This window comes from Puma concolor, chromosome E4 (assembly GCF_028749965.1).
Source record: "Puma concolor isolate L17-30 chromosome E4, mPumCon1.1.hap2, whole genome shotgun sequence".
Taxonomy (NCBI): Eukaryota; Metazoa; Chordata; class Mammalia; order Carnivora; family Felidae; genus Puma; species Puma concolor.
The window spans coordinates 1,254,366-1,281,704 of NC_141683.1; the positions used below are offsets into that span (position 1 = coordinate 1,254,366).

Below are 27,339 nucleotides of genomic sequence, written 5' to 3' on the forward strand. Positions count from 1 at the left end.
CTCCATCCTAACTTAGGACCCCCCTACCATCACCAGAGGGTGGGGTGCTTCCCCGTCTGAGGATTTTCTGGGGCTCCGGGCTGCACCCCACTCTGGAAGTTCTTCCCATCCCCTGCCCCCTCGCGCTCCCGAGGCTCTGGGGTTTGGAGGGAACCGTGCGGGTGCTGGTGCAGGTGGGTGCTCGGGGGAACGCGGCCTGGGCGCACAGCCCCAGCACAGCCCAAGCAGCGGGGCGTGGGAGGCCGCAGGAAAGTTCCTGTGGGTTGGCCTAGGGGGTCAGTGACGGGCGCTTGGGCGGGTGGGCCACATCACGCAAGGTTGGCCGTGTGGCTGAAGGCGGAGGGCACCTGACAGACCGGTGATTCCTGGCAAGCCCACTCATGGAGGGGAGACCCTGGGAAGAGGCTTCAACAAAGGGGGAAACCTCTCAAGCCCTGGGCAGGTGCGGTTGTGACCCGGAGCTCCGGGCGGGAAGGGCCCAGAAGCTTTGATTTGAGGTCGGCCACGTCGGCAAGAGGGTGGAGGCTGGGGTCCGGGCGGGCCGAGGGGCAGGCCGAGCGCGACCGGCGGGACCCGCCGTCACCCGCGTGACCCGGAGGACGGCTTCCGAGCAGGCCAGCAGGGGCGGGGCCTGGCGCTCGGGGGGCGGGGCCCAGTTCCGGCGCGCCGCTGGAGCGGGCGGGGCTGCCGACCCATTTCCGGCGCACGGCGCCCCCGCGAGGGCGGGGCCTCGGGGGCGGGGGCAGGGGCGGGGCTCCGGCGGCGCGGGCTGCCGGCCTAGCTAGTTGACGGTCGCGCGGGGCTCAGGATCCGACCCAGGGGGAGATGGAGGCGGGCGGCGTCGCCGACTCGCTCCTTTCCGGAGCTTGCGTGCTCTTCACCCTCATCATGTACTCCACCGGCCTGTGAGAGCGCGGCCGGGCTAGGCTGGGGCAGGACCTGGAAGCCAGGAAGGGACAGAGAGGGGACAGAGACGTGGCTGCAGCCCCAAGCTGCGTCCGAAACCCGGGTCAAAGTGGATTCGGGTTGAGGGATCCGGGGCCCAAGGGCGAGGCTGGGCACTTGAGGGAGAGTCCAGAGAGCTGAGGGTGGGGCCGGGACCTGCAGTGGTCCGGGGACGACAGGCATCGGGGGGGTCTAGATTCCCCAGCAGGCTGCTTCTCCCTTCCCGTCTCTCACCCCTGCTTTCGGGGCCCCGTTACAGCTCGGACCTCAGGCACATGCGGATGACCCGGAGCGTGGACAGTGTCCAGTTCCTGCCCTTTCTCACCACGGACATCAAGTGAGAGGGGCGACGTTTGCGGCGGGAAAGGCTGTCTGAGGGAGGGGGAGGGGGAGGAAGAACGTTGTAGGGGCCCCTGGGGTCCCCCTCCCATCCTCACCTCCGTGGGGAATGGCCCTCCTGTCCACCCTGCAGCAACCTGAGCTGGCTGAGTTACGGGGCCTTGAAGGGTGACGGGACCCTAATCTTCGTCAACGCCACGGGCGCTGTGCTTCAGACCCTGTATATCTCGGTGTATCTGCACTACTGCCCTCGGAAGGTAGAGGCCCTCCCCTGGACCCACCTCTCTGCTGCACGCCCTGCCTTGCTGGCAGGGTAAACACTGCTTCCTAGAAGATTATGACAGGCTGGCACTGCCACCTTTTTCCTGGAAGGCTCCTCCAGGCTTGAAGTCCTCCGTGAGGCCCAGCCTGAGACTCACACACTGAGCAGCACCCCCTCCTCCACCGCCGCCCCATTTCTGGCAAACTGGTGTTTCTGCCTAGCCTGATGGTGACTTGCTGCCCAACACACTGAGGGGAAGGGGTGTTATCTCTGATAGTTCCTTGAGAGCCAGGGCCAGTGGCTGAGAAATGGGTTGATTAGCTCTCCCTCCCCAACTCACACCAGCATGTATTAAGTTCCCACTGTGTGTACCAAGATCACACACAAAAGATACCTTCTATAGAAACCACTGGTGATGTGGGTGGATCAGACATGTGTTCAGCACTGGTGGGGAAAGGGCTGTGACAGGTGCAATACTGGAGGCCGGGATGAAGGTCGGCTCCCCCACGGGAGCCTCGCAGAGAGCAGGATGGACCAATTCCAGCAGGGGAGTCAGAGAGGCTCCTGGAACAGCTAGCCATAAGGCTGCTCTCTCCCCTGCAGCGTCCCATGCTCCTACAGACCGCGACCCTGCTGGGGGTCCTTGTCCTGGGTTTCGGCTACTTTTGGCTCCTGGTGCCCAGCCCGGAGGCCCGGCTTCAGCAGCTGGGTCTCTTCTGCAGTACCTTCACCATCAGTATGTACCTGTCACCACTGGCCGACTTGGTGAGTGGGGGCTGTCCGGGGAAGTGGGGGACATAAGACCGTAACTTACACTCCAAAGGAAGGGAAGACCCAAACCCTGGAAGACAGGGCAGTAGAGGTAGGTGAGTGGGAGGCAGGAGGCAAAGGTTAGGTAACGGAGATTGGAGAGGATGTTTGACCTTTCTCCTGAGGAAATCCTTAGACAAGTAGGAGCTTTGCTATGTGCCTGGGACAGGAGTGTCTTTTATCCTTTTTCCGAAGGCCAAGGTCATTCAGACTAAATCAACCCAACGCCTCTCCTTCTCACTCACCATTGCCACCCTCCTCACCTCTGCCTCCTGGACCCTCTATGGGTTTCAGCTACGCGACCCCTACATCATGGTAAGCAGAACAGAGAGGGACGGGTGACAGGTGTGCCGGGGAGAAAATCCGCTCCTCTGCTCACAGCAACCCTTGCGGTCTCAGGTGCCCAACCTTCCGGGGATCCTCACCAGCTTCATTCGCCTCTGGCTTTTCTGGAAGTACTCCCAGGGGCAAGACAGGAACTATCCGCTCCTGCAAACCTGACGCAGTTCGCCTGACCACTGGGCACCTTAATGCCAACTTGCCACCAAAGACAGTTCCTTGACTCAGCTGCTTCTGCTGACCAGCTCCATGAGTGCAGGAGGTTGCGGGAAAGAAAAGGACAACTGTGAGAATTAAGGGGCCAAAGAAAGTGTTTTGCTTGGAATACTAGCTGGGACTTGGGAGATGAATCACTTATTTTTTACAGATTATATTTTTTAATTGTGGAGGTTGGGGTGCAATCTTTAGAATGTGCCTTAAAATAAATCGTTCGCTACCCCTGCCCATCAAAGCTGAGTCTCTATTTGGTGATTCTCAACCTGCCTGGTTGGTGACGGTAGAGACGTGGTGCTTGATCCACAGCTGTTCTTGGACTGGTAGGGCTGGCTCAGAAGAGGTATTTGAAGGAACCCCGAAGTTGGGAAGACCTACGAAGACCTTCAAAGAACACAGCTTGGATGCTATGAAGAACAGAAATCAGACTTCATGTCATGTTTCCTGACATGGCAAACAAGGTTGAAAGGACCAAGAGAGTGAAATGACGTGTCCTTCCTGAGAGAGCTTTCGGTCTGTGCCTCCTTTGGAGCAAAAAGGAGGACCACAAGCAAGGATGCGAAGATGAAGCTGAGACGACCTCAGGACGGTGGCTCGCCTGACTGTCCCTCCTCCACAGCCGGTGCACAGAGTCCCCAGCCCCACCGTCCACACTCAAACTAAACCGAGTTAGAAAATAAGCTCTTTAATGGGCGACGGGAGGAAAGGCTGTCGGGTGGGAATGGGGTTAGGGTGTCAGAAGCGCATCCCCCTGCGGGCTAAGTCGGCTCGCGCCTCCTGGATCTGGCTCTGCAGCTCGCGGGCGGCGTCCTCGCAGTCGTGAAAAGTGGCCACGCGATAGCCCACGGTGCCCAGGGCGTAGCAGCCGGCGGACACCAGCAGGTAGGCCGGCAGTGGCCACAGGACCTCCCGGCATGCCGACGGCAGCTCCAGGCCCAGGGCTCCCGTGGCCAGCGCCGCCCAGGTGCAGCCCAGGAGCGCCAGTCCCCAAAGCCACTGCGCTAGCTTCGTCATGGGCACTGCGGGAAGAGAAGGCACGGCTCACGCTCCCTCCCGCCCCGCTCCCCGCCCCCCCCCCCGGTCGTCCGAGTCCGAGTTTCCGTCTTCCCCCACCCGCCCTCCGTTCCAGCTACCGCAGGGCCGCTCCGCCGCCGGGCCCGCCCGGCTCGCCCCCCGCTTTCGGCCCTCAACCCGCACTCACCTCCGCCCGCTTCTCCCGAACCCGGCGCGGCCCCGACGTCCGCGTCCCGAAGGCCTCTCGGTTCGCGCGGCTTTCTGGGAGTTGTAGTCCCCTAGGCGGTGCCTCCGCGCGGCCTTCTGGGAGTTGTAGTTCTCGCGGCCGCGGTTGGGCGCGGCGGCCGCCTGAGCGCAGGGTGAGGGGTGAGTTTCGCTGAGCTTCCGACTGTGGACTGTGGCCTGAGTCCGCAGGGGCTTCGGTGCAGCTTCTGTCCCCCAGGACCCCGCTCGAAGCTGGCGTCCTGCTGAGGACACCGTCAAACGTTTGCAAGAAGATGGGAATGTAATCTCGTCCCCCTTAAACTTCTGCACAGAAATCCCATTTATTCACTCATTCTTTCCTTCACTCGAACGTTACCTGATCACCGCGACAGACTTTGGAGAAACAGAGATGTCAAGACACTCGCCCCAGTGCAGATGCATTCGCAACTGACCATGATGCCGTGAGATGGGTGTTAGAACAGAAGTGGTCATAATTTAATGGAGAGACGCAGGGAGCGCCAGTGCAGCTTGGAGCTAGCTAGAGGAAGAGGGGCTCTGGGGCGGGGTGCGGGATGGGGAGGGGTGTCTTTCGGAAAAAAGTGTGCGGACAGGAATTACCTGATGAGTTTAAGGTATTGAGAGAAGGTGAATACATCACATAAAGAGTTTTAGGGATGAATTCATGGTAGGTATATAGAGTAAAAGAAGAGGCGGGCGGTTATCAAATTCAGGGGAAAGACTCACAAAGGAAAGAGAATGGATAAGAGCCTGGCCAAGCCCTCTCCGGACAGAACAGTAGCTGAGCAGAGTTAGGGTTATCAGCACGCAGCTGCCAGAGAGCACACACCGGGGGAACTGCGGGCCCCTCATCATACAGGGGCAACAGGGTCATTACAGGATATGGGAAAGGACCGAGTTCAGGTAATATTTAAAGAAGCAGCGTTTCTGATATGTTCAGGCTAAGCGTGAATGTAAGTGATGGAATCAGCAAGCCTGGACTGAGAGGTGGACTGAGTCCACCTGGCGCGAAAGAGGCCCACCGGAAGCTAAACCGGGAACCGCTGCAGCTTAAAAACCCTATCCCACCACCCCCGGGCGCGACTTCCCTGACTCCTCTCTCTCTCTCTCCCTGAGTCACGGAACCTGGCCCGAGACCTTAGTTCCCAATAAAGCCTTTGCTAAAATTTTTTAGCCTCTGACTCCTATCTTTACCCTGCCCGAAGCCTGACCTTAACAAAGATAACGAATCGTAGAGAATTTTATAAAAGATAACTACATAATTAAGAGAAATGTAGAATTTGTGTCCAGACCCCCAGATCTGAAGCTTTGCACAGAGGTTGGAAATTGAGGCTGCTTCTCTGGGTCAAAGTAATCTGCCAGGCTCAGCGCCCGCCTGCCCCCCCCCCCCCCCCCCCCCCCGCCCAGGGCGGGTGTTCCAGTCTCACTGGTTTCAAACTGTAAAGTTCATGACTGAGCCATTTCAGAGAGCAAAATTTCTCAGGCTCGTGTCCTTGATGTTAATTAACAAAAGCAGATTTTTACAGATTCGCAGAGTCTTAGTACAGACGTTACATAACTCAGCTGTGAAGACTATTTTCACAGCCCTAATAATGTAAACACTGAATACTGAGTTAAGCAAACATCGGGATATAGTTGAATTGAGAGGGTGGGGGAGGGGAGTGTATTAGAAAGGTCATGAATAAAGAGAACCATATCCTCATCATCCATGGCAGGTGGTCAATTAATTAGATCTAAAATGGAAGAAAAGAAATATTAATATGAGCACATTACGAACAAATAGGAGGTATACCAAAGGAAGCAGCCAAGAGTTCCAGCAGTGACTTAGAGGGCAGCAGGTACGGTGAGCAGAATGGGCTCAGGGGACTGGTATTTTGCATTAAGTGCCTTGTAAAACTAGTTGGCTTTTTAAACTATGCAAATTCCTTTGTTAACGTAAACAATTAAGACAAAATAAAAACGCTTTTACCAATTTGCTGTATGCACTTCAAAGCCACACCCCACCTGCTTCCCAATTTCACCCCAAATCCTACTGGTCACTCACTCAAGACCTCACTAGTCGCAGCGACTTCCGGCACAGTCCAGGGGCTGGGCATCAGCAATGTAGATCCAGAAATTCTGTTTGTTCACCCACGGGAGACCTGGCCCTGAAAGATTGCCACTCCCCACAACAGTTTTTGGGGAAAGATAGGGCTTGTCCTACGACACGTAAAGACAGATGACAAATTATAATATCATAATGATCATCGGCAGCAGAATAAAAATTCATCGAAGGGCTATTACATGGCCTGCCCTGTGGGACATTGTTATATTTAATTTTCACAGCGGCAGTAGGTACTTTTACACCCCCAAGTTTAAATGAGGAAACTAGAACAGACAGATGGTAAATGGTAAGTAACTTGCCCAAGGTCCTGAAAATAGCGAGTGGCAGAGCTGTGCCATCGGACTCAAAGCTGTGCGCTTAGTGATTTCACCTTCCTGGTTACTGGTACAGGAAGGGACAGAGAGGGATCACCGTGGCAGCTGACAGTCACTGATTGATTGCCTTCAGGCACTGTAATGAGTACTTTACGGGCGGGCGTTATCTCGTTCAATCTTCCTGGTCACCTTATGCAGCAGGTGCTGGTATTATCTCCATTTCACAGATGAGGAAACCGAGGCAAAACCCACATAATCTGACTTCAGAGCTTGCAAACTCTGCCACTGCAATATAGCACTTCTCTCCCTAGACCAATGGAAGGAAATAAAAAGTGAAGAAATACATAAAAAAGATACCAATTTAGGGGCGCCTGGGTGGCTCAGTCGGTTAAGCGTCTGACTCTTGATGTCAGCTCAGGTCACAATCTCACGGGTTTGAGACCCGCATCGGGCTCTGTGCTGACAGTGCTGAGCCTGCTTGGGATTCTCTCTCTCCCTCTTTCTCTGCCCCTCCCCCTCCTCTCAAAAAAATAAAAATAAGAAACATGTATGCCAATTTAGCATGGGATAAACACAGCAATTCAAGCAAGCGAGGGACAGGGACAGGTTGAGAACCGTTTGCAAAGTACGTTGTTAGATTTCAACCTCATACCTTATCCCAAAATCAATTCCCAGTGCATTTAAAAAAAAAAAAAAGTGACCAATGGAAACCCTAAATGTGCACAAGAAAATGTGCATACATATTTCTCTGTGTTTAATTCAAGCTTCACGCCCTCTAGGGTTGCAGGTTTAGCCCCTGTGCTCCTGCTCTGAGTGCCCAGAGTCTGACCGGTGACACTGGCCATGTCTTTATTTCCCTGCATGGCCTGCCCGGGGACAGCGCAGCTCCGGGACGGTCGGAGCACCATGTAAGAAACCCAGCAAGGGCTTCTGTAGATGTCAGATGAGGGCCAGAGGCAAGGACAGGTTAACATTTGATGGCCTCCAGGGAAACTGACCCGGCTTTCCTGGTCCCGTCGAATGGAACCACTCCAGAGACTGCCACCTGCCAGACACGGGGTCCTTGGCCTTGGATAGCAGGGGACAAATGCCAGCAGAGTCTTATGGTCCAACTCCTCGTCTTCAATCTTTTTGAAGATCATCACTCCTCTCCTGCCACAGAAGGACAGCGCACGTGTGACTGTGGCAGGGTGCGAGAGGCAGTGCGGCCTGGGACTTGAAAGTCTGGGGTTTTAGAGCTTGCCTGTCATGCGGTTGGGTCCTTGCTCTTTCTTTTACTTAGCTATATGACCTTGGGCAAGGAACATAGTTTTCTGAGCCTTAGGTTCCCCCCCTAAATAACGGAACCAATCATTGGTCCTCTGTGGTAGGGTAAAGGGAGGTGACACAGGAGGCTGCTGACAACCGTGCGCAGAATCTGGGAAGCCTGCGTGGGGTGTTAGGCCCTCTGGTCGTGAGTCACCTGTCAGGGCCGAGGACGCACCCCTAGCCTCTCTAGACTCCCTGCCATCTTCTGAGGGAAGCTCCTTCTGTGGATGGCTAAGCTCATGTTCGTGGCGGCTCTCAGCTTTGGTATCAGAGGAAGACGACGTCCTCAGCCAACGGTACAGAATCCCACACCACACAGAGGGGGGTTGACCGCCAGGGGGGAGGCTACACGGAGGCCCCAAAGCCCCCAGTCGATACCAGGAAGATGGCCAGGTGGGCGGGTGGCGGTGGGGTGGCATCCACGGCCCGGGGAACCCTGAACAAAGGCCCAGATGCGAGAGTTCACGGGCAGTGACTCTTGGTGACTGTGTTTTGGACGGAGACCGCTTCGTGGGGGCGTGGCAGGAGACGAGGCCAGAAAAGCAGGCCTCGCCAGGCTACTAGAGACAGCTTCAAAGTACTGGTGTCGTGGGACAGGGTGTCGGTCCCTCAGGTCAGCAGCTCCACCCCAAGAACACTGGGTGCCCACAGGTGCCATGTTGATTACTGGGTCCTTGGGGAAGGTTCCAGTTAGTCAGGCTGTGTTGCCTCCGTGCCTGACCCGAGGGCCCCCACAGTCGCACAGAGGCCACAGGACAGACACCCGTGTTATTAACAAAAACACACGCCCCGCCACACCGTAGCCAGGCCTGAGGGGAAATGGTAGACCAGAGGTGGAGGGCCTGGCTGAGTCAGGGTTTCCCAGAGCAGGAGGGGGTGGGGAAGAGGCTGGCCTGAGGGAGGCTGATCCTGGGGACTCATCAGTCTGGAACTGATGTGGGGGGGAGGGGGAGTTTCAGCAAAGGGCCGGAATGCGACAATGGCGTGTTGCTAAGAGAAGCTTGAACAGAGGTAACAAATGTGTGCCGAGCACCTGTTCCGCGTCAGGCCCCGTTCTAGGGGACAAACCAGGCAAATTCCCCGCTTTCGATGAAGCCTTCAATGAAAACGGATAAATTGCCTGCCTCGGTGAGGTGGTGGGAGACGGACGAGAAGCACATCAATATGTAACGTATCAAGTAATGAGACCTACCGTGAAGGGAACACGGGCGAGGCCAGGGGCGGAAGCACCAGGAACACACTCGATCACACGCGTGCTCAGAAAGGTGTCCCCGGAGGGACGGGATCCCTGAGCGACCTGGAGAAGAGTGGCCAGGCAGTGGGAACATCAGGTGCAAAGGCCAAGAGGCGGAAGCATGCCTGGCACTGGGGGCCGAGGAGGCCCAGCTGGGAAGAATGCAAGGTCAGAGGGGTTCGGGGGGGGGGGTGGGGCCGGCAACTGGGAGGCCGCCTGCAGCCCCGCCTTCAATGCTTTTTTGTTCTTATAAAGAGTTTATTTTATTTATTTAATCTTTTAAAGTTTATTTATTTATTTTGAGAGAGAGAGAGAGAGAGAGAGAGAGCGCGAGCCTGCAAGCTTGAGCGGGGGGAGGCGCACAGGGAGAGGAGAGAGAGAATCCCAAGCAGGCTCCACGCCGTCAGCACAGAGCCCCAGTGTGAGGCTCAGGCTCATCAGCATGAGATCGTGACCTGAGCCGAAATCAAGAGTCAGACGCTTAACCCACTGAGCCACCCGGGCGCCCCTAAACATGTTAAGCCATCCCAACACCCAACGTGGGGCTCGAACCCACAACCCTGAGATCAAGATTGCCCCCTGCGACTGAGCTGACCAGGTGCCCCTGCACTTGTAATCTTGAGCAGGTTATGTTAGCCTCTCTCTCATTCTACCTCTTTTCATTTCGCTAAAACGGGTGTACTGGTCAGGACTCTAGAGAAACAGAAGCCGTAGGACGTGCATACGTAGAAGTAACATCTATTTTTAAGGAACCGGCTTATGCAAGTGTAGTGGCTGACAAGTCCCAAATCCGCAGGGTCTCCCTCTGTCAACACTTGGCTTCCTCCTGACCTCGGTGGGGAGCCGTGGGCCGAGGGCCAGGCGGCAGCCCGGGCGAGTGTGGCCACCCGGCAGGCTGGAGACCCGGGAGGAAGCAGGCTGGTGGTCAAGTGTGAAGGCCGCCTGCTGCTGTACTCCCTCTTGGCCTGGGGCGGTCGGTCTCGGGGGCAAGAGCTGAGATGGAGAATATCTATCAGGCACTAAGTACGCTGACCGGCAGGCAGTAGATGCCTACTTGACGGTCGTCCTTGTCACTGCGCGCGAACGCGCGTCGAATGCCTAGTGGGTCAGGCACTCTGCGCGGAGCCTCCACCGCGATATTTAATTCGAGGCCTCGTTACCACAATTTGAGGTCGGTTTTATCACCCCCGTTTACAGCCTCAGAATTGAAGGTGCATAGAGGTCGCTCGCCTTGCCGAAGGGCCTTCTCTCCTGGTAAGTGTCAAAGCCAGAGCCAGAACTCAGGTCAGGCTGATCTCGAGCCCCAGGCCGTTCCACTTGCACGTACTGTCCAGAACCTGAACTCTCCGAGTCGGGAGGCCCATGTCACAGAGGCTGGAAATGGGGACTGGAGGCTGAGGCAGGAGGGGAGGGGGGAGTCTCGCTGGGGAGAAGTTCCCGTGAGGCAGCCAAGGTCAGCCCTCACGACGCTCTTGGCCCAGAGAAGGGGTATGTGGAAGGTTTCTTCCGTGGGATCCTGGCCTCTGGACACACAGCCTCACCCTCACCTGGGCGGGGACCTCCCTGCTCTCCCGGCTCATTGGAGGAGGGGGTTCTCGGAGAAGAGCTCTCACCGGTCCCGAGGGCCGTGTGCTGAGGTCTGTCCCCACAGGGCCTCAGACCGAGACTAGTGCTGTCCTCCCCAAGCGCGCCACAGTAGTCACCCTGTCGCTGACAGAACGGAAGGAAGGTGCTCCCCATACGGTGGTTGGACGTGTTATTATGGAATTTCCAAATGTACACAAACTAGAAAGAACCGTACAATGAATGTGTCGTCACCGTGGGACTTTACCTTCTCAACTAGGGCCTGCAGCTCCCCGTGAAGGAGAATTTTCTAAAGATCCTGTGATAGTATCGTTCCTAGCATGATTATATTGTGTTGTAATCTTGTGTTACCAAGTGTTAATTTCTTGGGGCGCCTGGGGGGCTCAGGTCATGACCTCTGGGTCTGTGAGCTCGAGCCCCTCACCGGGGTCCGGGCTGGCAGCTCAGCGCCCACTTGGGATTCTCTGTCCCTCTCTTTCTGCCCCTCCCCCGCTCTCAAAATAAACAAACATTAAAAAAAAGAAGTGTTAATTTGTTAAATGTAAACATTGCGAACGTGTTTCCATTTTTCTTTATCTTGAGGCACCTCTGGCGCCTGTGTCCCAGGGGGTAGTTGTCGAACGGCAGGCCCAGGTGGAAGAGAGTGGGTTGGAGGGAACGACGCCCACCCCACCCCACGCCCGTGGGTGCGAAGGCAAGAGAGCGGGGACAGCTGGCTCCGGGGATCCCTGCTGCCCCACACTTTGCCGTCACTCCAGGTGATGAGGGGCACCAGCCAAGTAGCGTTCCCGGCACAGTCTGTGTGGCCCCCCGGGGGGCGGGGGGCGGGTTGGAGGACTGGGGAACTAGGGTTTGGGAGCACAATCTCCATCTTGGCCCTGCCCCCTGAGGAAAAGGCAAAGAAAGGTACCTGAAGCAGAGCAATTAAGTGCCACCAACTGTGCCCGGCAGAGGGTTCCGGCCATTGTTTGCTTAGGAGGCGGCCCTGTGAGTGACCCTAAGTCAAGGAGGGGAGTGGAGGGGCCTTCCCGAGGGGGCAGGGCCTCCGGCTTCTCATTCTTTTACGGTTCCCACAGGCCCAGGGCCTTCTCTGCTCACAAAGGACTTCAATGCTGGCTTTTGACTGAACCTTTCCCCTTTGTATCTGTCTCTGTGTCTCTCAGCATCTCTGTCTCTGGCTCTCTCTTGTTTCCCAACATCCTTCCCGAGCCCCTGGGGAGCAGAGCTGGGGGGCCTGGCAGTGGGAACCGGACTGTGTCCTGTTCTCACCAAGGACAATGAGGGCCGGAAAGGGCTGGAGCCAGGGTCTGGCGCGGACTCTCGCTCCCTGCCTGTCCTGGGCGCCCCCCCCCCCCCCACCGCCCCGTCCAACCCTGTGGTGTCCCCTCCCTCCGGTGCCAGTCAGGGAGGAGTCCAGCCTCTGCTGGGGGTGGGGGGAGATAGGGAGCACTTTTGCTTCACCTTCCCACCAACCTCCTCTCTGGTGGCATCACCTCCTGCCCCAAAGCCCGTGCCTCCTGGGCCGGAGCCACGGGACGTCCTCCCCGGCCTGTCCCCCCACACATCCAAGGCCCCCTCCCCCGTATTATTTACTCCTGTTTCCGGAGCTGGTGGCGGGACCAGCGGGTGGACGGGTGTCAGGGCCACGTGTGAGGGAGCAGGAGGAAACATCTGGCTTCCCTCGTCCTCCAGGGGCCGCCTCGCCAGCCCGGAGGCCTCCAGCCCCTGGGGGGGAGCCAAGCCCCAGAGGTTAGCACCTTTGCCCTTCCCACCTTCGGGCCTGCAGAAGCCTTTGTGGCCTCATGCCCTCTTACTTAATGATGGTTATTAGTGGGTAGAATGCCCCTGCCAGGGTTAATTGGTAGGTTAGGTAACTAGGCACCCCAGAGATAGGCTGGGTGGAGAGCTGAGATCGGCACCCTCGGCCTCGTAAATGCACCTGTTCCCGAAGAAGGGGTCATTATTCCTGAGCCACATGCTGTCACTGGTGCCTACACGGTGGGTGGCAGCAGGTGCTCCGGTCGCTTGGCAGGGACCTGGACCCTGCTCTCCGGCTCCTCCCCACCCTCCCCTAGCCTGGCCCCCCCCCCCCAAACTCTCATCTTGGAAGCCAGGGTACCCTCAGGTGACCAGATCCCCTGGGTGTCTATGCTCCCTTGGGCTGGGACCCGGCCCTCTGCCACAACTCCCACCCCAGTTCAGGAGGAAGTCAAGGTCTGACAGAGGGGGCCCTCGGACCAACCCAGCCTCCTCTTACAGCCAGGGCTCATTGGAACAGGCTGTCATCCTCCCCCAGAGGGTCCCACATACCACACATCCCCTCACCATCACTAGGTAAGTTCCTCTCAGGGAGACTCTGGTCTCCTCTGAACTCTCCTTGCCTTGCTCCCAGGGAGACTTGACTCCGACTTCAGGCCCCCTCAGCGGGCCAGTCCTTCAGGGTCTCCAGGGTTGGCTTCCCCCAACCTGAGGGGCTCAGCAAGGACCCAGAGACCCAGCAGGAACCCTCCCCAGCCCTCAGGGCAATGGTACTGGTCCCCAGGAGATGCGAGCTAGTGGCGCCCTCTGCAGGCATCCTGGGGAAATTGCAGAGCACTCGTCAACCTAGGGACGGAGGAGCCTGGGGCCTGGGGTTCCCACCACAGATGGGAGTGGGTGGGGTTGGCCCCTGACTAGAGGGAAGGGGCTCTAATCCTGGACCGGAACTCCTTCCACTCACTTCTTCATCTCCACTGGGTCTTTGTCCCTACTTAGACACATCCCACGTGCAGTATTGTTACCAGACGGGCAGATTCTTTCAACCAACCCACCAGTCTTTACTGCCCATTATCAAGCGCAGTGCAGAGCACCAAGCGACCAAGGCAAGATGCACACCCCAAAGACCACGGCTTCCGGGAGGGGCTGCCTAAGGAGCCTCAAAGGACAAGTACTCTGGACAGAGAGGTGTTCCTCAGGGCAGGGCACAGCATAGGACCTGAGAAACCACATCCTTCACTTTTTTTTTAACGGATATTTATTCATTTTTGAGAGCTAGAGATAGAAAGTGGGCGGGTGAGGGGCAGAGAAAGGAGACAGAAGATCCCAAGCAGGCTCCACGCTGTCAGCACAGAGCCCCGTGCGGGGCTCCAACTCATGAACCACGAGATCATGACCTGAGCCGGAACCGAGAGTCAGACGCCTGACTGAGCCACCCAGTCGCCCAACCACATCTTCATTTCCATCAAGGTTGGCTCCGAGGTCGATGGCCTTGTCCCTACCATTTTGTATACTTTGCTAAAGCACAGCACGTTCCTACCTCGGCTGCAAGACAGGAGAGAAATGAAGGCACCGGGACAAAGAGGATGGGCGGTGATCAACCTCAGGAGTCTCCAAACACGGACAAACGTCCACACTGGCATTTCACAGACGGGGCCGGGAGGACAACATCGGTAGAGAATTCCCTTCTGAGGACTTGGAGGAGGGGCAGGGGCCCTGTTTGCTCAGGGTGGGTAGTCAGAGTAACGAAGCCCCCAGAGGTGTCGCAGGGGCGAGGGGCCTTTCCTTCCCTCGTTCCCGTTCCAAGATCTAGTCCCGTCCTGACGGGCCAGGAAGGCTTCCTGCGCTCAAACCCCGACCCCTCTCCCGACAGGTCAACACAGCGGGTCACTCGTGCACTTCACTTCCACGAGGAGACTTTCGCACGAGCACGCGCCGCTCCAGCGCCTCGCAAAGCGTTTGGCGCGGACGGTGCTCGATAAACACCCGCTAAAAAGGAACCTTAGAGGAAGAAGCCCCGCCACCCCCATGGCTGGAGAGCACGGGTATCGGCCTGCCACGGCAGCCCGCGTGTGCGGGGATGGCACGAGAGGCTCGCGGTGGATCACGGCTCACAGAACTACAAAGAATCAACTTTATTGGACACGCAGGGTCAGTTTCTCTTTTTGCCCTTCCCCGTGACCTTGGCCGGGGCGAGGACTGGAGCTGTTGCCTGGTACAGCGTGGAGGAGATCTTGTTGATGTAGTACAGGCCAACCATGGAGAAAATGAAGCTGCGGGGGAAGACAGGAAAGTCACGGCGCCGGCGGGCATCCGGCCAGCCTGGTGCCTCCTCGGGCAGGCGGGCGGCGGCAGCAGGGAAAGAATCCTGGATCAGGTTTGGGGAAGTGGGGAAGGGGAAAGGAGGGAGGGGGAAGCACGCTGCGCCCCTTACCCAGCTGCGAGGCACTTACCAGGTGGTGACACAGACACGGTGAATGAGGCCGGATGCAAAGAGAGCCAACAGGAGGCAGAGAAGAACTGGGGAGGCAAGAGGGCAAAGGAGGGTGCTGGTCGGAGTGGGAAACACCAAGCGTTCCTAAGTGCATTCTAGGAGACACCAGGGGCGCTCTGAATCTTGGGGGGCCTGCCTGGAGGGAGTTGGCATGACACTGGCAGGAGGACTTCGGACGCCCTTAATGATGCCTGGGACATGGAGGTAGGAGACGCATGCTCCTTACCAGCTCTGTCACAAATGTCACTTAACTTCCCTACCCTGGCTTTCTTCCAATATAAAGGAAAAGGAAAAGTGACAGGAGCATCTGAAGGGCAAGGTTTGCTGCTGTTTGGGAAAGAGGCTGAGGCCTTTGCCACAAAAGCCAGCCACTAAGGGTTGATTCACTCAACTGGCTGTCCAGCGGTGGAAGCTGAGGGCCTCGGTCCCCGGACACAGGTTGGAGGGCAGAGGGTCTGGACACCCACGCCCACGGAAGCAGGAAAGGGTCTCCGGGGCATCCGGAGTAGGACTGGAGAGAAAGTGAGAGGGTAGAAAGGAAGGGCAAACACCGACCGCCCAGCTGGGGAGGGCAGCGTAGGACAAGAAGGCCAAGAGCCCTGCCCCACGACAAAGGTCTCTTTCCGAAGCACAGGAAGACAGAACACATGGAAACAAAACCTCCGAAGGCTTGAGGCTGCAGGAGGGAAGGAGCTGGGGGAGACTGCAACAGGGCTGAGTGGAGAGAGCAAGGCCCTGAGAAGGGTGCAGAAACCAGGTCTCTGTTCTACGGGAGGAAGGCTCCACAAGAGGCGGCCTGTGCTGTCACTTTCAAGCTTGTGACACTCCTTAGGTGACCCGGCCTCGACGTCTGATTTGCTTTGTGAACTTAATTCTGCATAAATAGCGAAATCATCAATTCTCCATTGCTCAAGCAATAACACGTACATTTCAAACAGGAAACGATCTCACGTTTATTCTAACTCGGTCAGGGTCGCTGCTGAGGTGAAACCTGGAGGCTCTAACACTTAAGCTATTGACGATCGGGTTAAATACACAGAATCCACCAACACCGGCTCAACTTCACATCAGAACCCCTCATAGAGTCAGTCCTGTTCCTTCCTCTGGGGGGAACAAAGCCCGTCCCCAAGGACGTAGGCAAGGCGCGCGCCCTGTCCTCAGACCTCCCCGGGGAAGTGGCCCAAAGGTAACGAAGTTTCGCGCTTTCCGGCCTTCCCTTCCAGCTCCTCCACGAGCTAGAGGACGTGTTCCGGGAGCGTCAGCGCCTCCGACAGCCTCAGCAAGCACAGCTCCCTTACGCAGCTCGGACCAACTGAGCGCCTGGGAGGGAGGTCAGTCCCCTGCTGGGGGAGGTTAGAGCAGAGGGCTCACTCACAGCCCCCACCCCCACCCCCGGTTCGCACTTACTCTCGGGGAAGATCTTGGCTTGGAATCCTTTGCCAAAGACCAGATTCTCCAGGTTGTTGAAGGCCTGGGCCCAGGGAGTTAAGGGTGGGACGAAAGACCCGGCAGAGCCGCGAGGCCGCCTCCTCCCCCCCCCCCGCCCCCCGCCGCGCAGGAAGGATACGGTGAGAGAGAAGACGAAGAGGCCCGAGCCCAGCAGGCCCCCCTGGATGGTGAGCCACTCGGTGGAGGCCAGCTGGCGGCTGTACATCTGCATCCCGGCGAACAGCAGCAGGGACAGGAGGGAGGAGAGCGCCAGCGAGGTGCCCGTACCCACGGCTGGAGGGGCGGCGACCACAGGAGGCGCCGAGTCGGGCTCGGCCCGGCCCCCGGCCGCGGCCACAGCCGCTTCCCCGCCCCACCCCGGGCCCCGCGCCCCCTCGCGACCCCCGGCGTCCCCGCCCCGGGCGCCCGAGCCCTCCCGCCCCTGGGGCCCAGGACACGTCAGCTCTGCGGGCAGAGGACCGCCACAGCCGGGCCGCCCCCACCCCACCACACTCGTCCGTCGGGGGGGGGGGGGATCCCGCCGGCGCCGTTACCCATCACGTCCTGCCCTCCGGTCCAGTGGACGCCTCGGGCCGAGCCGAGAGCGGATGGAGCCGAACCGGGGCGGCCGGCCGTGCGCATGCGTCAGCCCGGCCCGCGGGCTCGCTTCCCCCCCACGTCTTCCCCGCGCTCCCTCTAGGCGCCTGGCCGCAGCGCCCCCTGCCGGCAGGGAGGAAATATTGCGTCCAGGAGGGGCCGTGGCCACCGCCCTGGTCCCCGGCCCTTCCCCGCACCCCGAGCGTCTGCTGCCTCTTGGCGCAAGCTGCTGGGCCCGTGGCCCCTAGCCTCTAGCCCACGTGTGTCTTCTTTGCCATTTATGTCGTCTCCAGTGCCCGTTCCTCACACCTCCCTACGCCATGATCGCTGGCTGGACATCTCCCGTGGACTCTTGCCCAAACCAAAATCTGGTCCTCCCGTTCTGGAGCCCGTCTTTCTCTGAAACTCTCCTCCCGCTTTATATAAGTAAGACTACGGAGCCAACGAAGAATGGCAACATAAGAAATGGCTCCCCCTCCAATGCCATTCCATGTTACCCACCCCCCACCCCCCACCCCGTCTTCCGAGGACCACGTGGGGAGAACTATTTCCCACCTCCTACCTCGACGGGCGCTGTTCGAGGCTGTCTCTGGAGCATGCGCAGTGACATCTCACCCCCACCCCTCCCCACACCCCCACCGGGCTCCCGCATTAAGCCCGGGGTTCGCAGCCGCAGCCGGGATCGGGCACCCGGGGGCGGGCGGGCATGGTAAGGCCATGGCTGAGGGTGAGGACATGCAGACCTTCACTTCCATCATGGACGCGCTGGTCCGCATCAGTGTGAGTTACTGTGGGGTCGAGGGGAGAGGACGGGGGGGGGGGGGGGGGGGGGGGGAGGGCGCAGGGGTCCGGGGCCGGCCGGGACCTTGAACAGGTGGAGATGAGGCAAGATGCCGGGATGCAGGCAGGGGCCTGGGGAGGTCAGAGGGGACCGGGAGGTTCGGGGTGCAGGTTGGAGAGGGTAAGCCCGGAGGCAGCCCGGAGGTGAGTGAGGTGGCGTCCATCTGCTGGGGTATGAGGAACCAGGAGCCGCCCGGATGCAGCGGCTGGGCTGGGGTGCCCGCCGGCAGTGCACCAGGGCTGGGGCTCTGTACGCTACGAGGAGGGGGCGTGTGTGAGCTCGGATGTTTTCCAAGAAAACTGAGGCTAGGTGAGGGGCGATGAAGGAGCCGCCCCACGGTGCAGTTCCAAATTTGGACCCTTCGGCGAGACCCCACCCCACCGCGCCCCCACTCAGGGCTGCCTCGGAGCCCGCGGTTGTCATGGCAACCCGTGCCCGGCTCTCCCAGGGGCGGTGCCAACCCTGCCCCCCCCACCACTTCCTTCCCCCTCCCTGCCTGTCCCTCCCTCCTTTGTGTCAGCTGCGCCCCTGACCGGGATGGCTGCGAAGAGAGGGACCAAGGTGAGGCGGGGGGGTGGGGCATAGCTTGAGGACCCCCTCCACCAAAAAAGGGAGGGGTACTTCCGGTGGGGAGGGGGCAAGTAGGCGGGAGCTGGGCTCCCCGTCGCCTGGGGAGGGGGTTGGGGCTAGTCAGGGGGAGGGGGAGGGGGCGGGAGGGCCGGACGGGCGGGGGCGAAGGGAATGGGCTCGTCTCGCCGACCCGAGGAGCCGGGTGGGGAAATGAAGGCTGGGGAATGGAGCCTGGGGCGGCCGCGGGCCGAGCCGCGGCAAGATGATGGACGCGGTGAGCGGGAGGATGGAGAGCGAGTGGCGCCTGGCTATAGGGAGGAGTCACGCCGGGGCGGAGGGGGGTGCCCCCGAAGGGGGCGGGGGTCCGCACCGAGCTGCAGAATGGGCGGTGTCCTTGAGAGCAGCTGGCGGCCCAGAGGTGGGGGGAGGCGGGCAATGGCCAGGGGAGAGGGGCTGCGGGCCCAGCTCCCCCGCAGGGGGAGCGAGAGGGGCGGGGCTAGAGGCTGGGGGAGGCTGGCGCTCCAACCCGCCCCCCCCTCCCATCCGTGGGCTTTAGCTCTGTGCCAGAGCAGGAGAGGCAGGCGACAGAGCCGGGAAGGTGTATGAACCAGGCCCGGCCGGTGCTGGGGAAAAGCCTTAGGCAGCTCGTCTTCTTGCCCCTGCTCGAGACCCCGTGGGTTTCTGAGGGCAGCTGAGAGGCTGAGAGGCCTGTGGAGATGTGCCCGGTGTCGTGCTCTGAGCCGGCCTCCTGCTGTCTCCACAGACAAGCATGAAGAACATGGAGAGAGAGCTGCTGTGTCCGGTGTGTCAAGAGATGTACAAGCAGCCACTGGTGCTGCCCTGTACCCACAACGTGTGCCAGGCCTGTGCCCGGGAGGTGCTGGGCCAGCAGGGCTATATAGGCCACGGTGGGGACCCCAGCTCCGAGCCCACCTCTCCTGCCTCCACCCCTTCCACCCGGAGTCCCCGCCTCGGGCGCAGAACTCTCCCCAAGCCGGACCGCTTGGATCGGCTGCTTAAGTCAGGTGGGGCTGGGTCCCGGGGACCGGGGGTGGGGACGCTGGGGTGTGCACGGGGAAGATGGGGAAGATGGAAACCTCCGTCGCTGGTCAGAGGCATCTGTCTGTCTTGCGGGGGATGAGGAGACGGTTCATACAGGCTGTAATGCGAGCTGAGCTCTGGCACAATAAAAAGTCTTTTTTTTTTTTCCACGGAGCAGACTCCCTGCCCCTCGGCCGGCCGAAATGCTCACCTCCCTACCTCCCTGCACTTCCACAGGCTTTGGGACGTACCCCGGGCGGAAGCGAGGTGCCCTGCACCCCCAGGTGATCATGTTCCCGTGCCCAGCCTGCCAGGGCGATGTGGATCTGGGGGAGCGGGGCCTGGCAGGGCTGTTCCGGAACCTGACCCTCGAGCGCGTGGTAGAGCGGTACCGCCAGAGCGTGAGTGTGGGCGGCGCCATCCTGTGCCAGCTGTGCAAGCCCCCGCCACTAGAGGCCACCAAGGGCTGCACCGAGTGCCGAGCCACCTTTTGCAACGAGTGCTTCAAGCTCTTCCACCCCTGGGGCACCCAGAAGGCCCAGCACGAGCCCACGCTGCCCACCCTCTCCTTCCGCCCCAAGGTGAGCCAGCCCTCGAAGAGCCTGCGGAGGGAGGGACACGGTGGTGCCGCACGGTGGGGGGCGAGCCCGGGTCTGTGGGCTCGCGAAAGGAGGTGGGTGGAGGTTCGCCTCTGCCGGGCTCGTCTTTCCGTAACAACAACAGCAAAAAGGCACCGGACGAGTCTTTAAACATCGTCCAGCCTCCATCCTGTCTGCTGAATGAGAACGATAACATCTGCCCTGCCATCCCCATGCCCTGAGGGTTGTGGAAGGGATCACATGAGATAGTGTTTGTGAAAGTTACCTGTAGGCTGAAAAGATCTGTCTGCGTTCACGCGTTCGCTAAGTAAATATTTATCAAGCCTGGTGCCTAGGTGCTATTCTGGTGCGCCGGGGATAGGGCAGTGAACAAGATGGGCAAGGTTAATTATTAACCGCAAGGCGAAGATTAATTATCGTTATTATTGCTATTAGCACGCATCCGGAGGTAGAGGGGAGGGCGGAGCTAGGGGAAGACCTGGTGCAGGCCAGGCTCCCTTTGGTGCCAGTGTGCACCACCAGGTGGCACTGTGGAGCACCCCAGCCGGGCTCCCCCACAGGGCCGTGGAGAGGCAGGGCCAAGCGCTTGGGTGGTCGGTCAGCCCCACCAAGCCCGCCGTCGGCTGACTCCGTCACTGCTCTCTCTGTCCCTAGGGCCTGATGTGCCCAGACCACAAGGAAGAGGTGACCCATTACTGCAAGACGTGCCAGCGGCTGGTGTGCCAGCTCTGCCGGGTGAGGCGCACCCACGGTGGGCACAAGATCACACCGGTGCTCAGCGCCTACCAGGCCCTCAAGGTGAGGACTCTGCCTCGCTCAGCCCACACTCACGCCTTCTGGCACCTCCTCCTACATGCTGGCCTCTGCCGAGCTAGGCATGATGCCCACCTCTTTCTTCCCCCTCAGGACAAGCTGACAAAGAGCCTGACATACATCCTGGGAAACCAGGACACGGTACAGACCCAGATCTGTGAGCTGGAGGAGACCGTGAGGCACACTGAGGTGAGGGAGGGCATGGAGGTGGGCCCTGGGCCCCGCCGGCGAGTCCAGAGGGGGGGTGTGCATGGGCATGGCCCGATCACCTGCTTGCCAGCTCAGGAGGCCCATGTGGGGTCCAGGGATGTGTTGGGGTTCTGGTTAAGCCAGGTTGGCTGGGACATGGGTGCCCCAGACGAGGCTGTACCTGGGGCTACAGTGGGGACAGGGTGGCGGTCACCCAGGACAGGGAGAGCTTGGAAAGCCCCGGAGACATAGCTCAGATGCCCTCAGGCTCGGCTGCTGCGGAGGATGGCACACACCTCTGACACTTTCTGGCAGATGGCTCGAATCGGCCGACGTGGGGATAGACAATAAGGAAGGGGCGGAGGCCGGTGGACATTAGTGCAGTCGTGGCCTCTCTTGTTTGGGGGACTCCTTAAGGGCTCAGGGTTGTGGTGTGGGCATCCGGGAAGGTCAGCACAAAGCTTCAGAAGTTAAACCCGTGTGGGTGTCCGCGGGGTCTTTGGAGACGCGAGCCTGGCTCTGTTGGAACGGGCGGGTAGGGTTTCCCCAGATCTGCCGTGGTCCCGGCCCCGGTGTGGCGCCCCAGGAGGCAGGCACACGTGCCGCCTCCTAGAGGAAGATAGTGAGTGTTGCTCTCTGGGCAGGTGAGTGGCCAGCAGGCCAAGGAGGAGGTGTCCCAGCTGGTGCGGGGGCTGGGGGCTGTGCTGGAGGAGAAGCGGGCATCGCTGCTCCAGGCCATTGAGGAGTGCCAGCAGGAGCGCCTGGCCCGTCTCGGCGCCCAGATCCAGGAGCACCGGAGCCTACTGGATGGCTCAGGCCTGGTGGGCTATGCCCAGGAGGTTCTTAAGGAAACAGACCAGCCCTGCTTTGTGCAAGCAGCCAAGCAGCTGCACAACAGGTACCCGGGGGCGCGGCCCAGGGCGCGGGGGCGCAGGGGTGCGGCCAGTGTCGAGGACGGCATGCGAGGTGCAGCCCCCTGGACAGACGCAGGGGTGCGGCCAGTGTCGGGGACAGCGTGCGAGGTGCTGCCCGGTGGACAGACGGGTCCCCGGGCTTTAACACCGGGCCCAACTGGTACCCAGCTCGCCTGCGGGGACAGGAGGAGACCCACGGCAGGGGCCGAGGCTCTAGGGACAGGCAGGGCCGGGCGGAGGGGAAGGGCGGCGGCCCGGAGGGCCGTGCCTGACCCTTGCCCGCCCCCGTCGCAGGATTGCCCGGGCCACGGAGGCCCTGCAGACCTTCCGGCCGGCCGCCAGCTCCTCCTTCCGACACTGTCAGCTGGACGTGGGGCGTGAGATGAAGCTGCTGACAGAGCTTAACTTCCTGCGAGGTAAGGAGGTGGCCAGGCCCCGTGCCCCATTAGAGCCCTCCCCCGTCTCCCCCCCACCCCCAGCAGCGGGCCCGGGGGGGCAGCGCCCACCGGGGACGTCCCGGCCTCCCGCCCAGCCCGGCCTAGCCGCCCCTCCCCGCCGCCGCCGCCCGCCCGCCCGCCCGGCCACACCGCGCTCAGCGCTGCTTCTCCCTCTCTTTGTTTGTAGGCTGTGGCCACCGCGGACTCCGCTCCGGAGCACCCCAGGCAAGTCAGCGGCCCTGCCCCGGGGGCCCTGCCCTGCCGCCCCCACACAGCTCGGCCACCCACCCCTGCTTCCTTCTTGGTCCTCCCCCTCCAGCGCCCTCTGTCTCTCTCTCTCTGCCTGCCTTGGGCTCCTGCCTAATCCCTGCCCTCTGACCTTTTGTTCTCCGGACCCTCGCCCTCTCTACTTGCCTCCTCTTCCCCTTGACCCTGGTCTCCTGCTGCTGTCGGGCTCTCACTCGCCCCCTCCCGGCCCCTGCTCTCTGGCTTGCTGGCCCTCGCGTCTGTCTCCCTCCCGCCCTGCCCCCTCCTCCTGTCCGTGCCCTTTAGCCTGGGTTCCAGTGGCCTCTGTCTGCCTTTCCCCTGGGCCCTTCTTTATCCGTAGAATAAACGAGGTCATAGAAAGAAGGGTCCCCGTCTGGTCTAATACCTTTCTTGACAGAGGAGGAAACTGAGGCCCAGAAAAGGGAAGCAACTGACCTAAGGCCAGAGTGAGAGAACGGCAGGCCGGGACGGGCACGAGGCCCCCTGCCCCCTGCCCCGTCCACGCCCGTCTCTCCCCTGGGCTGTGCCCTGCCCGCCCCCTGCCCGGCCCCCGGCCCCCAGACGGCCTTCTCCGCAGCTCCCCCTCACCCACACTCACCCCCCCGGCCCCCGCTGCTTCCCCTTCCCTCGCCCGCCCTCCAGGCCAGGCCGCTGACCAGGCCCCCACTGACCCCCTCTGTCTCTTCCCACAGTGCCCGAGGCTCCCGTCATCGACACCCAGCGCACCTTCGCCTACGACCAGATATTCCTGTGCTGGCGACTGCCCCCCCACTCGCCACCCGCCTGGCACTACACCATCGAGTTCCGGCGCACCGATGTGCCCGCCCAGCCGGGCCCCACCCGCTGGCAGCGGCGGGAGGAGGTGAGGGGCACCAGCGCCCTGCTCGAGAACCCCGACACGGGCTCCGTGTACGTGCTGCGCGTGCGGGGCTGCAACAAGGCCGGCTATGGCGAGTACAGCGAAGACGTGCACCTGCACACGCCCCCCGCACCCGGTGAGCGGCGCCCGGCTGGGCACAGTGCGGCCTTCGAGGCGCGCAGGGTACGCGGGGACCCACTGAGGCCACCGACGGCCGGCGAGACGGCACAGCGGGCCGCGCGCCAGCTCTGGGGCTGGACCACCTGGGTTCAGACGCCCGCTCTGCCTCTTGCCAGCTGTGGCTTTGGGCAAGCTATTTGTCCTCTCTGAACTTCGGGTGTCTCTTCCGTAGGGACAATAGCAGTATTGTTGCTGTGAGAAGGGACTGAGGTCCGTTCCCAGTAGTAAGTGTGAGGGCAGTGACTCTCCAGAAAACGGTCTGGCCCCTGGGGCGCGGGCGGAATCCAGGAGCATCACCACCCAAGTGGGGTGTAAGGGCCGGGTGTGAGCACCAGAGCGTGGGCTGGAAGGCGTGGGTCGGTGGGGAGGGGGGGTGTCACAGCTGGGACGGAGCGGCAGTGGGGGCTCTGGGGGGGGGGGGCGCGGCCACAGGAGAGGGCCAGGAGGAGGCGCTGCAGGCCAACTGGGAGACCGGTGTCTGGACCCACTAGTCACTCCTAAAACTCTTCTTGGGGTCCCAAGCCCATTTGGGATGCCCCCTTTTTTCCCCTCATGCCCCCGATGGTGGTCCTCCAGGCCCTGGTCCCCAGAGCCCCCGCCCAGCCCTCAGCAGCTTGTTCCATGTCCTGAAACCCCCCAGTGTCCCCCAAGGCCTGTGTTTGTCCCTGAAGCCCTTTCTTTGTCTCCCTCCCCCGCTGCAGTCCTGCACTTCTTCCTCGACGGCCGCTGGGGCACGAGCCGAGAGCGTCTGGCCATCAGCAAGGACCAGCGAGCGGTGCGGAGTGTTCCCGGGCTGCCCCTGCTGCTGGCTGCTGAGCGGCTGCTCACCGGCTGCCACCTGAGCGTGGACGTGGTCCTGGGAGACGTGGCTGTGACCCAGGGCCGCAGCTACTGGGCCTGTGCCGTGGACCCAGCCTCCTACCTGGTCAAGGTGGGCGTCGGGCTGGAGAGCAAGCTTCAGGAGAGCTTCCAGGGAGCCCCCGATGTGGTCAGCCCCAGGTCAGGCCTCTCGGGGAGGGACGGGGTGTGGGGGCCCTGGGTGGGGGAGCCGGGCCCAGGACGGGGTGGCAGCAGGAGATCGGGAGCAGGGACCCGGGGCCGAGCCCGGCGTGGGCTCCGCCCAAGGGGCTTGGAGGCTTGCTTTTCGGAGGAGTGTGTTGCTTGGAAAGGGATGTGGGGAGAGGGGCCGTCCACCTGCTTCCACCTGTCCCTCAGGCCCACCAGGCCACCTGTCCGGCCTCTGCATCTCCCAACGCCGTTTCCAACGTGCTGTCTCCACAAAACCCACTCTTCCCAGGACCTCCTTCACCACGTCTGTTTTCAACATCCTAAAATCCTTCCCTTGACGTTGCCATCTCCACCCCCCCTATTGCCAGCGCCCTGCTTAACGTCCCCCACGCGTGTGCCTCCCCGAACCCTTTCTCCCCGCACTGTCCCTAAACACCCCATTTCTCTGAAATGCACCCCCATCCCACACCCCTCCACCCCAGCTCTCTCCCAACACCTGCCTTCCCGACAGCCTTTCTCTCCCCAGCCCCTCGGTCACTAAGCCGTCTCAACCCCCTCAAACCCTCCTCGAGCTCCTTGCCGGCGTGATGCCCCTCCCCCATTGCTCTCCTCACCCCTTCCTGTCTCCTGCCTCCTCATGGTGCCTGATCCTCACCTCCTTCTCCCCTACCTCTCGTGCCAACGTCCTTGCCCTTCGATACCGCTTTCCTCGTGGACTCAGACCCCCCCCCGCCCCATATTCTAACCCCTGTGTCTGCGATGCGTCCCAAGTCGATCCTTTCAACCACTCACTCCCCGACATCCCGTCCTCTCACCGTCTCAGCCCTCGGCCCCACCCCACCCCTTGTGTCTCAGCCAGCCCTCGCCGCCCCCCCCGCCCGCCCCACTTCCCCCCCTCCGCTCCCAACACCTTCCCACCCACCGGCTCCCGCAGGTACGACCCGGACAGCGGACACGACAGCGGTGCCGAGGACGCCACCGTGGAGGCTTCGCCACCTTTCGCCTTCCTGACCATCGGCATGGGCAAGATCCTGCTGGGGTCGGGGGCCAGCTCCAACGCGGGGCTGACGGGGCGGGACGGCCCCGCGGCCAGCTGCACCGTGCCCCTGCCGCCCCGCCTGGGCATCTGCCTGGACTACGAGCGGGGCCGAGTTTCTTTCCTGGACGCCGTGTCCTTCCGCGGGCTCCTGGAGTGCCCCCTGGACTGCTCGGGGCCCGTGTGCCCTGCCTTCTGCTTCATCGGGGGCGGTGCCGTCCAACTGCAGGAGCCCGTGGGCACCAAGCCTGAGAGGAAGGTCACCATCGGGGGCTTTGCCAAGCTGGACTGACCCGGGCCCTGCCCCCCCAGGCCTGCTGGAGCCGGGTTATGCCTCCGGCAGCTTCCCCCTCACGCTCCTCCGGCCGTGCCCTCTGGCCCCTTACCCGATGTCTGTGTATTCCTGGGGCCTTCCCTCCACCAGGGAACTCTCCTCTGCTCACCTTTCTAGATATCCCTCATTCCCTCCAGCCCCCGCCGAGTCTCTGCCCCACACCCTGCCCTTGGCATCTTACCCGAGTCACGGAGGGGCCCCCTTCCCCATCCCTGTCCCGTGCCTCTCCCCCGGCTGCCGGGGAGGGAAGCATCTGGAACTCTGGGCATGATCCCCAGTCTGCCCTCTGCACTCTGCCCTGCCCAGCTCCCTGCCCCGTCAGTCCTCAACTACAGCCTTGGGGTGGGCAGGCTTTTTTGGCCAGACACTGCCCAGGCGCTCCCTGGTGAGGGGAAGGGGGCCCCGTCGTCCTGCTTTAGTCGTTGGGGTCCCCACGCCCCTCGGCCGCATGCCTGTATCCCGTCTCCCTCTTGCATGCTTTACCCTGTCCCACACCCACGCCAACGTGCCAAGTCTCCCGTGGGGCCCCAGCTGAGGTTGGGTGTCCCCCGTGGGTTGGGCTAGGCAAGGCCTCTGGGGTCCGCCGCTGCCCCCCTGCAGTGGGCACTGCCCGGCCCGTGCCGAACAACAGCTGTTATTTTCATGGTTTATAAACAATAAACTGTGATGCCGGCACATCTCTGCCTTCTATTCCTTTGTTTCCTGTGCTGGGCGTAGCAGACGGAAAGGACCGGGGTGCAGCACCGTGGCTCAGAGCAGGGGTGCTGGGCGGACCCGGGGCCCGAGGGAAGGAGGTCCCTGGCCGGGTGCTCTGGGCCTCCCGCCACACCGGCTCCCGCTCAGGCCCAGGCTGACGGCGGCCTTCAGGGGACCCGCCGTCCTGGTGGCTGCCGGCCCGGCGGGGGCCCAGGGCCCCAGGGGATGTGGCGAGAGGGCAGGCCCCGTGCCTGGGCCCGAAGGGGTCAGGGAAGCAGAACCACTTCCCCATTCCCGGGGCGCCTGGAGTCGACCCCGCTGGCCAGGGAGGGGGCCGGGCCTGGCGCCAGCACCTCCGGATCTGGGATCTGATGCAGCTTATCGTGGTGGCCGTGTTGACTCTGCCTGCGTTATCGCGGCCCAGGGGCTTACTTCACACCCCGGGACGCTAAGAATAGAGCCGCCAGGGGCACAGGGCCAAGGGGAGGCGAGGGTGTGGCCGCCACCAGCCCCCAGCCCAGGAAAGGGGCGAGGACAGCCGCGGGTGCAGGTGGAGCCGGGTCACGCCAGCCTCGGAGCCGCCTCGGTTTCGT

The 27,339-nt window shown here is 61.4% G+C and overlaps 4 protein-coding genes across 8 annotated transcripts; 2 read left to right on the top strand and 2 right to left on the bottom strand.

Moving 5' to 3' along the window:
• The first annotated feature begins 745 nt into the window (after positions 1-745).
• On the top strand, positions 746-3,146 carry SLC50A1 (solute carrier family 50 member 1). 2 transcript variants are annotated; one of them, XM_086693101.1, is made up of 6 exons: positions 746-905; positions 1,205-1,282; positions 1,418-1,541; positions 2,150-2,311; positions 2,552-2,671; positions 2,756-3,146. In XM_086693101.1, exons 1-6 carry the CDS (start codon positions 826-828, stop codon positions 2,855-2,857), a joined length of 666 nt encoding a protein of 221 aa, XP_086549227.1. In that variant the 5' UTR covers positions 746-825; the 3' UTR covers positions 2,858-3,146. The 2 variants fall into 2 exon arrangements, with proteins under 2 accessions (XP_086549227.1, XP_086549228.1); XM_086693102.1 differs by having other exon boundaries at positions 754-890.
• A 431-nt stretch (positions 3,147-3,577) lies between these two features.
• On the bottom strand, positions 3,578-4,182 carry DPM3 (dolichyl-phosphate mannosyltransferase subunit 3, regulatory). Its single transcript, XM_025915244.2, has 2 exons — positions 4,110-4,182; positions 3,578-3,927 (listed from the first exon to the last, which is right to left on the bottom strand). Exon 2 carries the CDS (start codon positions 3,920-3,922, stop codon positions 3,644-3,646), a length of 279 nt encoding a protein of 92 aa, XP_025771029.1. The 5' UTR covers positions 3,923-3,927; positions 4,110-4,182; the 3' UTR covers positions 3,578-3,643.
• Positions 4,183-14,563: 10,381 nt separating this feature from the next.
• On the bottom strand, positions 14,564-17,071 carry KRTCAP2 (keratinocyte associated protein 2). Its single transcript, XM_086694683.1, has 5 exons — positions 16,920-17,071; positions 16,505-16,659; positions 16,345-16,408; positions 14,897-14,963; positions 14,564-14,716 (listed from the first exon to the last, which is right to left on the bottom strand). The coding sequence occupies exons 1-5, from the start codon at positions 17,005-17,007 to the stop codon at positions 14,596-14,598; spliced, it is 495 nt and encodes a 164-aa protein (XP_086550809.1). The 5' UTR covers positions 17,008-17,071; the 3' UTR covers positions 14,564-14,595.
• Positions 17,072-17,098: 27 nt separating this feature from the next.
• Positions 17,099-26,725, top strand: TRIM46 (tripartite motif containing 46). 4 transcript variants are annotated; one of them, XM_086694678.1, is made up of 10 exons: positions 17,099-17,742; positions 19,137-19,398; positions 19,652-19,995; positions 20,668-20,811; positions 20,920-21,015; positions 21,660-21,913; positions 22,224-22,345; positions 23,326-23,628; positions 24,374-24,671; positions 25,615-26,725. In XM_086694678.1, exons 1-10 carry the CDS (start codon positions 17,428-17,430, stop codon positions 26,006-26,008), a joined length of 2,532 nt encoding a protein of 843 aa, XP_086550804.1. In that variant the 5' UTR covers positions 17,099-17,427; the 3' UTR covers positions 26,009-26,725. The 4 variants fall into 4 exon arrangements, with proteins under 4 accessions (XP_086550804.1, XP_086550808.1, XP_086550805.1 ...); XM_086694679.1 differs by lacking the exon at positions 17,099-17,742 and adding an exon at positions 18,267-18,364; XM_086694680.1 differs by lacking the exon at positions 17,099-17,742 and adding an exon at positions 18,547-18,647.
• The last annotated feature ends 614 nt before the right edge of the window (positions 26,726-27,339 follow it).

Coding starts and splice junctions, on each gene's coding strand:
- SLC50A1 (XM_086693101.1), top strand. CDS start 826: ATGGAGGCGGGCGGCGTCGCCGACTCGCTCCTTTCCGGAGCTTGCGTG. Junction 1,542..2,149: donor TGCACTACTGCCCTCGGAAG/GTAGAGGCCCTC, acceptor TCTCCCCTGCAG/CGTCCCATGCTCCTACAGAC. Junction 2,672..2,755: donor TACGCGACCCCTACATCATG/GTAAGCAGAACA, acceptor TTGCGGTCTCAG/GTGCCCAACCTTCCGGGGAT.
- KRTCAP2 (XM_086694683.1), bottom strand. CDS start 17,007: ATGCGCACGGCCGGCCGCCCCGGTTCGGCTCCATCCGCTCTCGGCTCG. Junction 16,409..16,504: donor TCTTCGTCTTCTCTCTCACC/GTATCCTTCCTG, acceptor CCCTGGGCCCAG/GCCTTCAACAACCTGGAGAA. Junction 14,717..14,896: donor CGTGTCTGTGTCACCACCTG/GTAAGTGCCTCG, acceptor CTTCCCCCGCAG/CTTCATTTTCTCCATGGTTG.
- TRIM46 (XM_086694678.1), top strand. CDS start 17,428: ATGGCTCCCCCTCCAATGCCATTCCATGTTACCCACCCCCCACCCCCC. Junction 17,743..19,136: donor ACGCGCTGGTCCGCATCAGT/GTGAGTTACTGT, acceptor CTGTCTCCACAG/ACAAGCATGAAGAACATGGA. Junction 20,812..20,919: donor GCGCCTACCAGGCCCTCAAG/GTGAGGACTCTG, acceptor CTTCCCCCTCAG/GACAAGCTGACAAAGAGCCT.
- DPM3 (XM_025915244.2), bottom strand. CDS start 3,922: ATGACGAAGCTAGCGCAGTGGCTTTGGGGACTGGCGCTCCTGGGCTGC.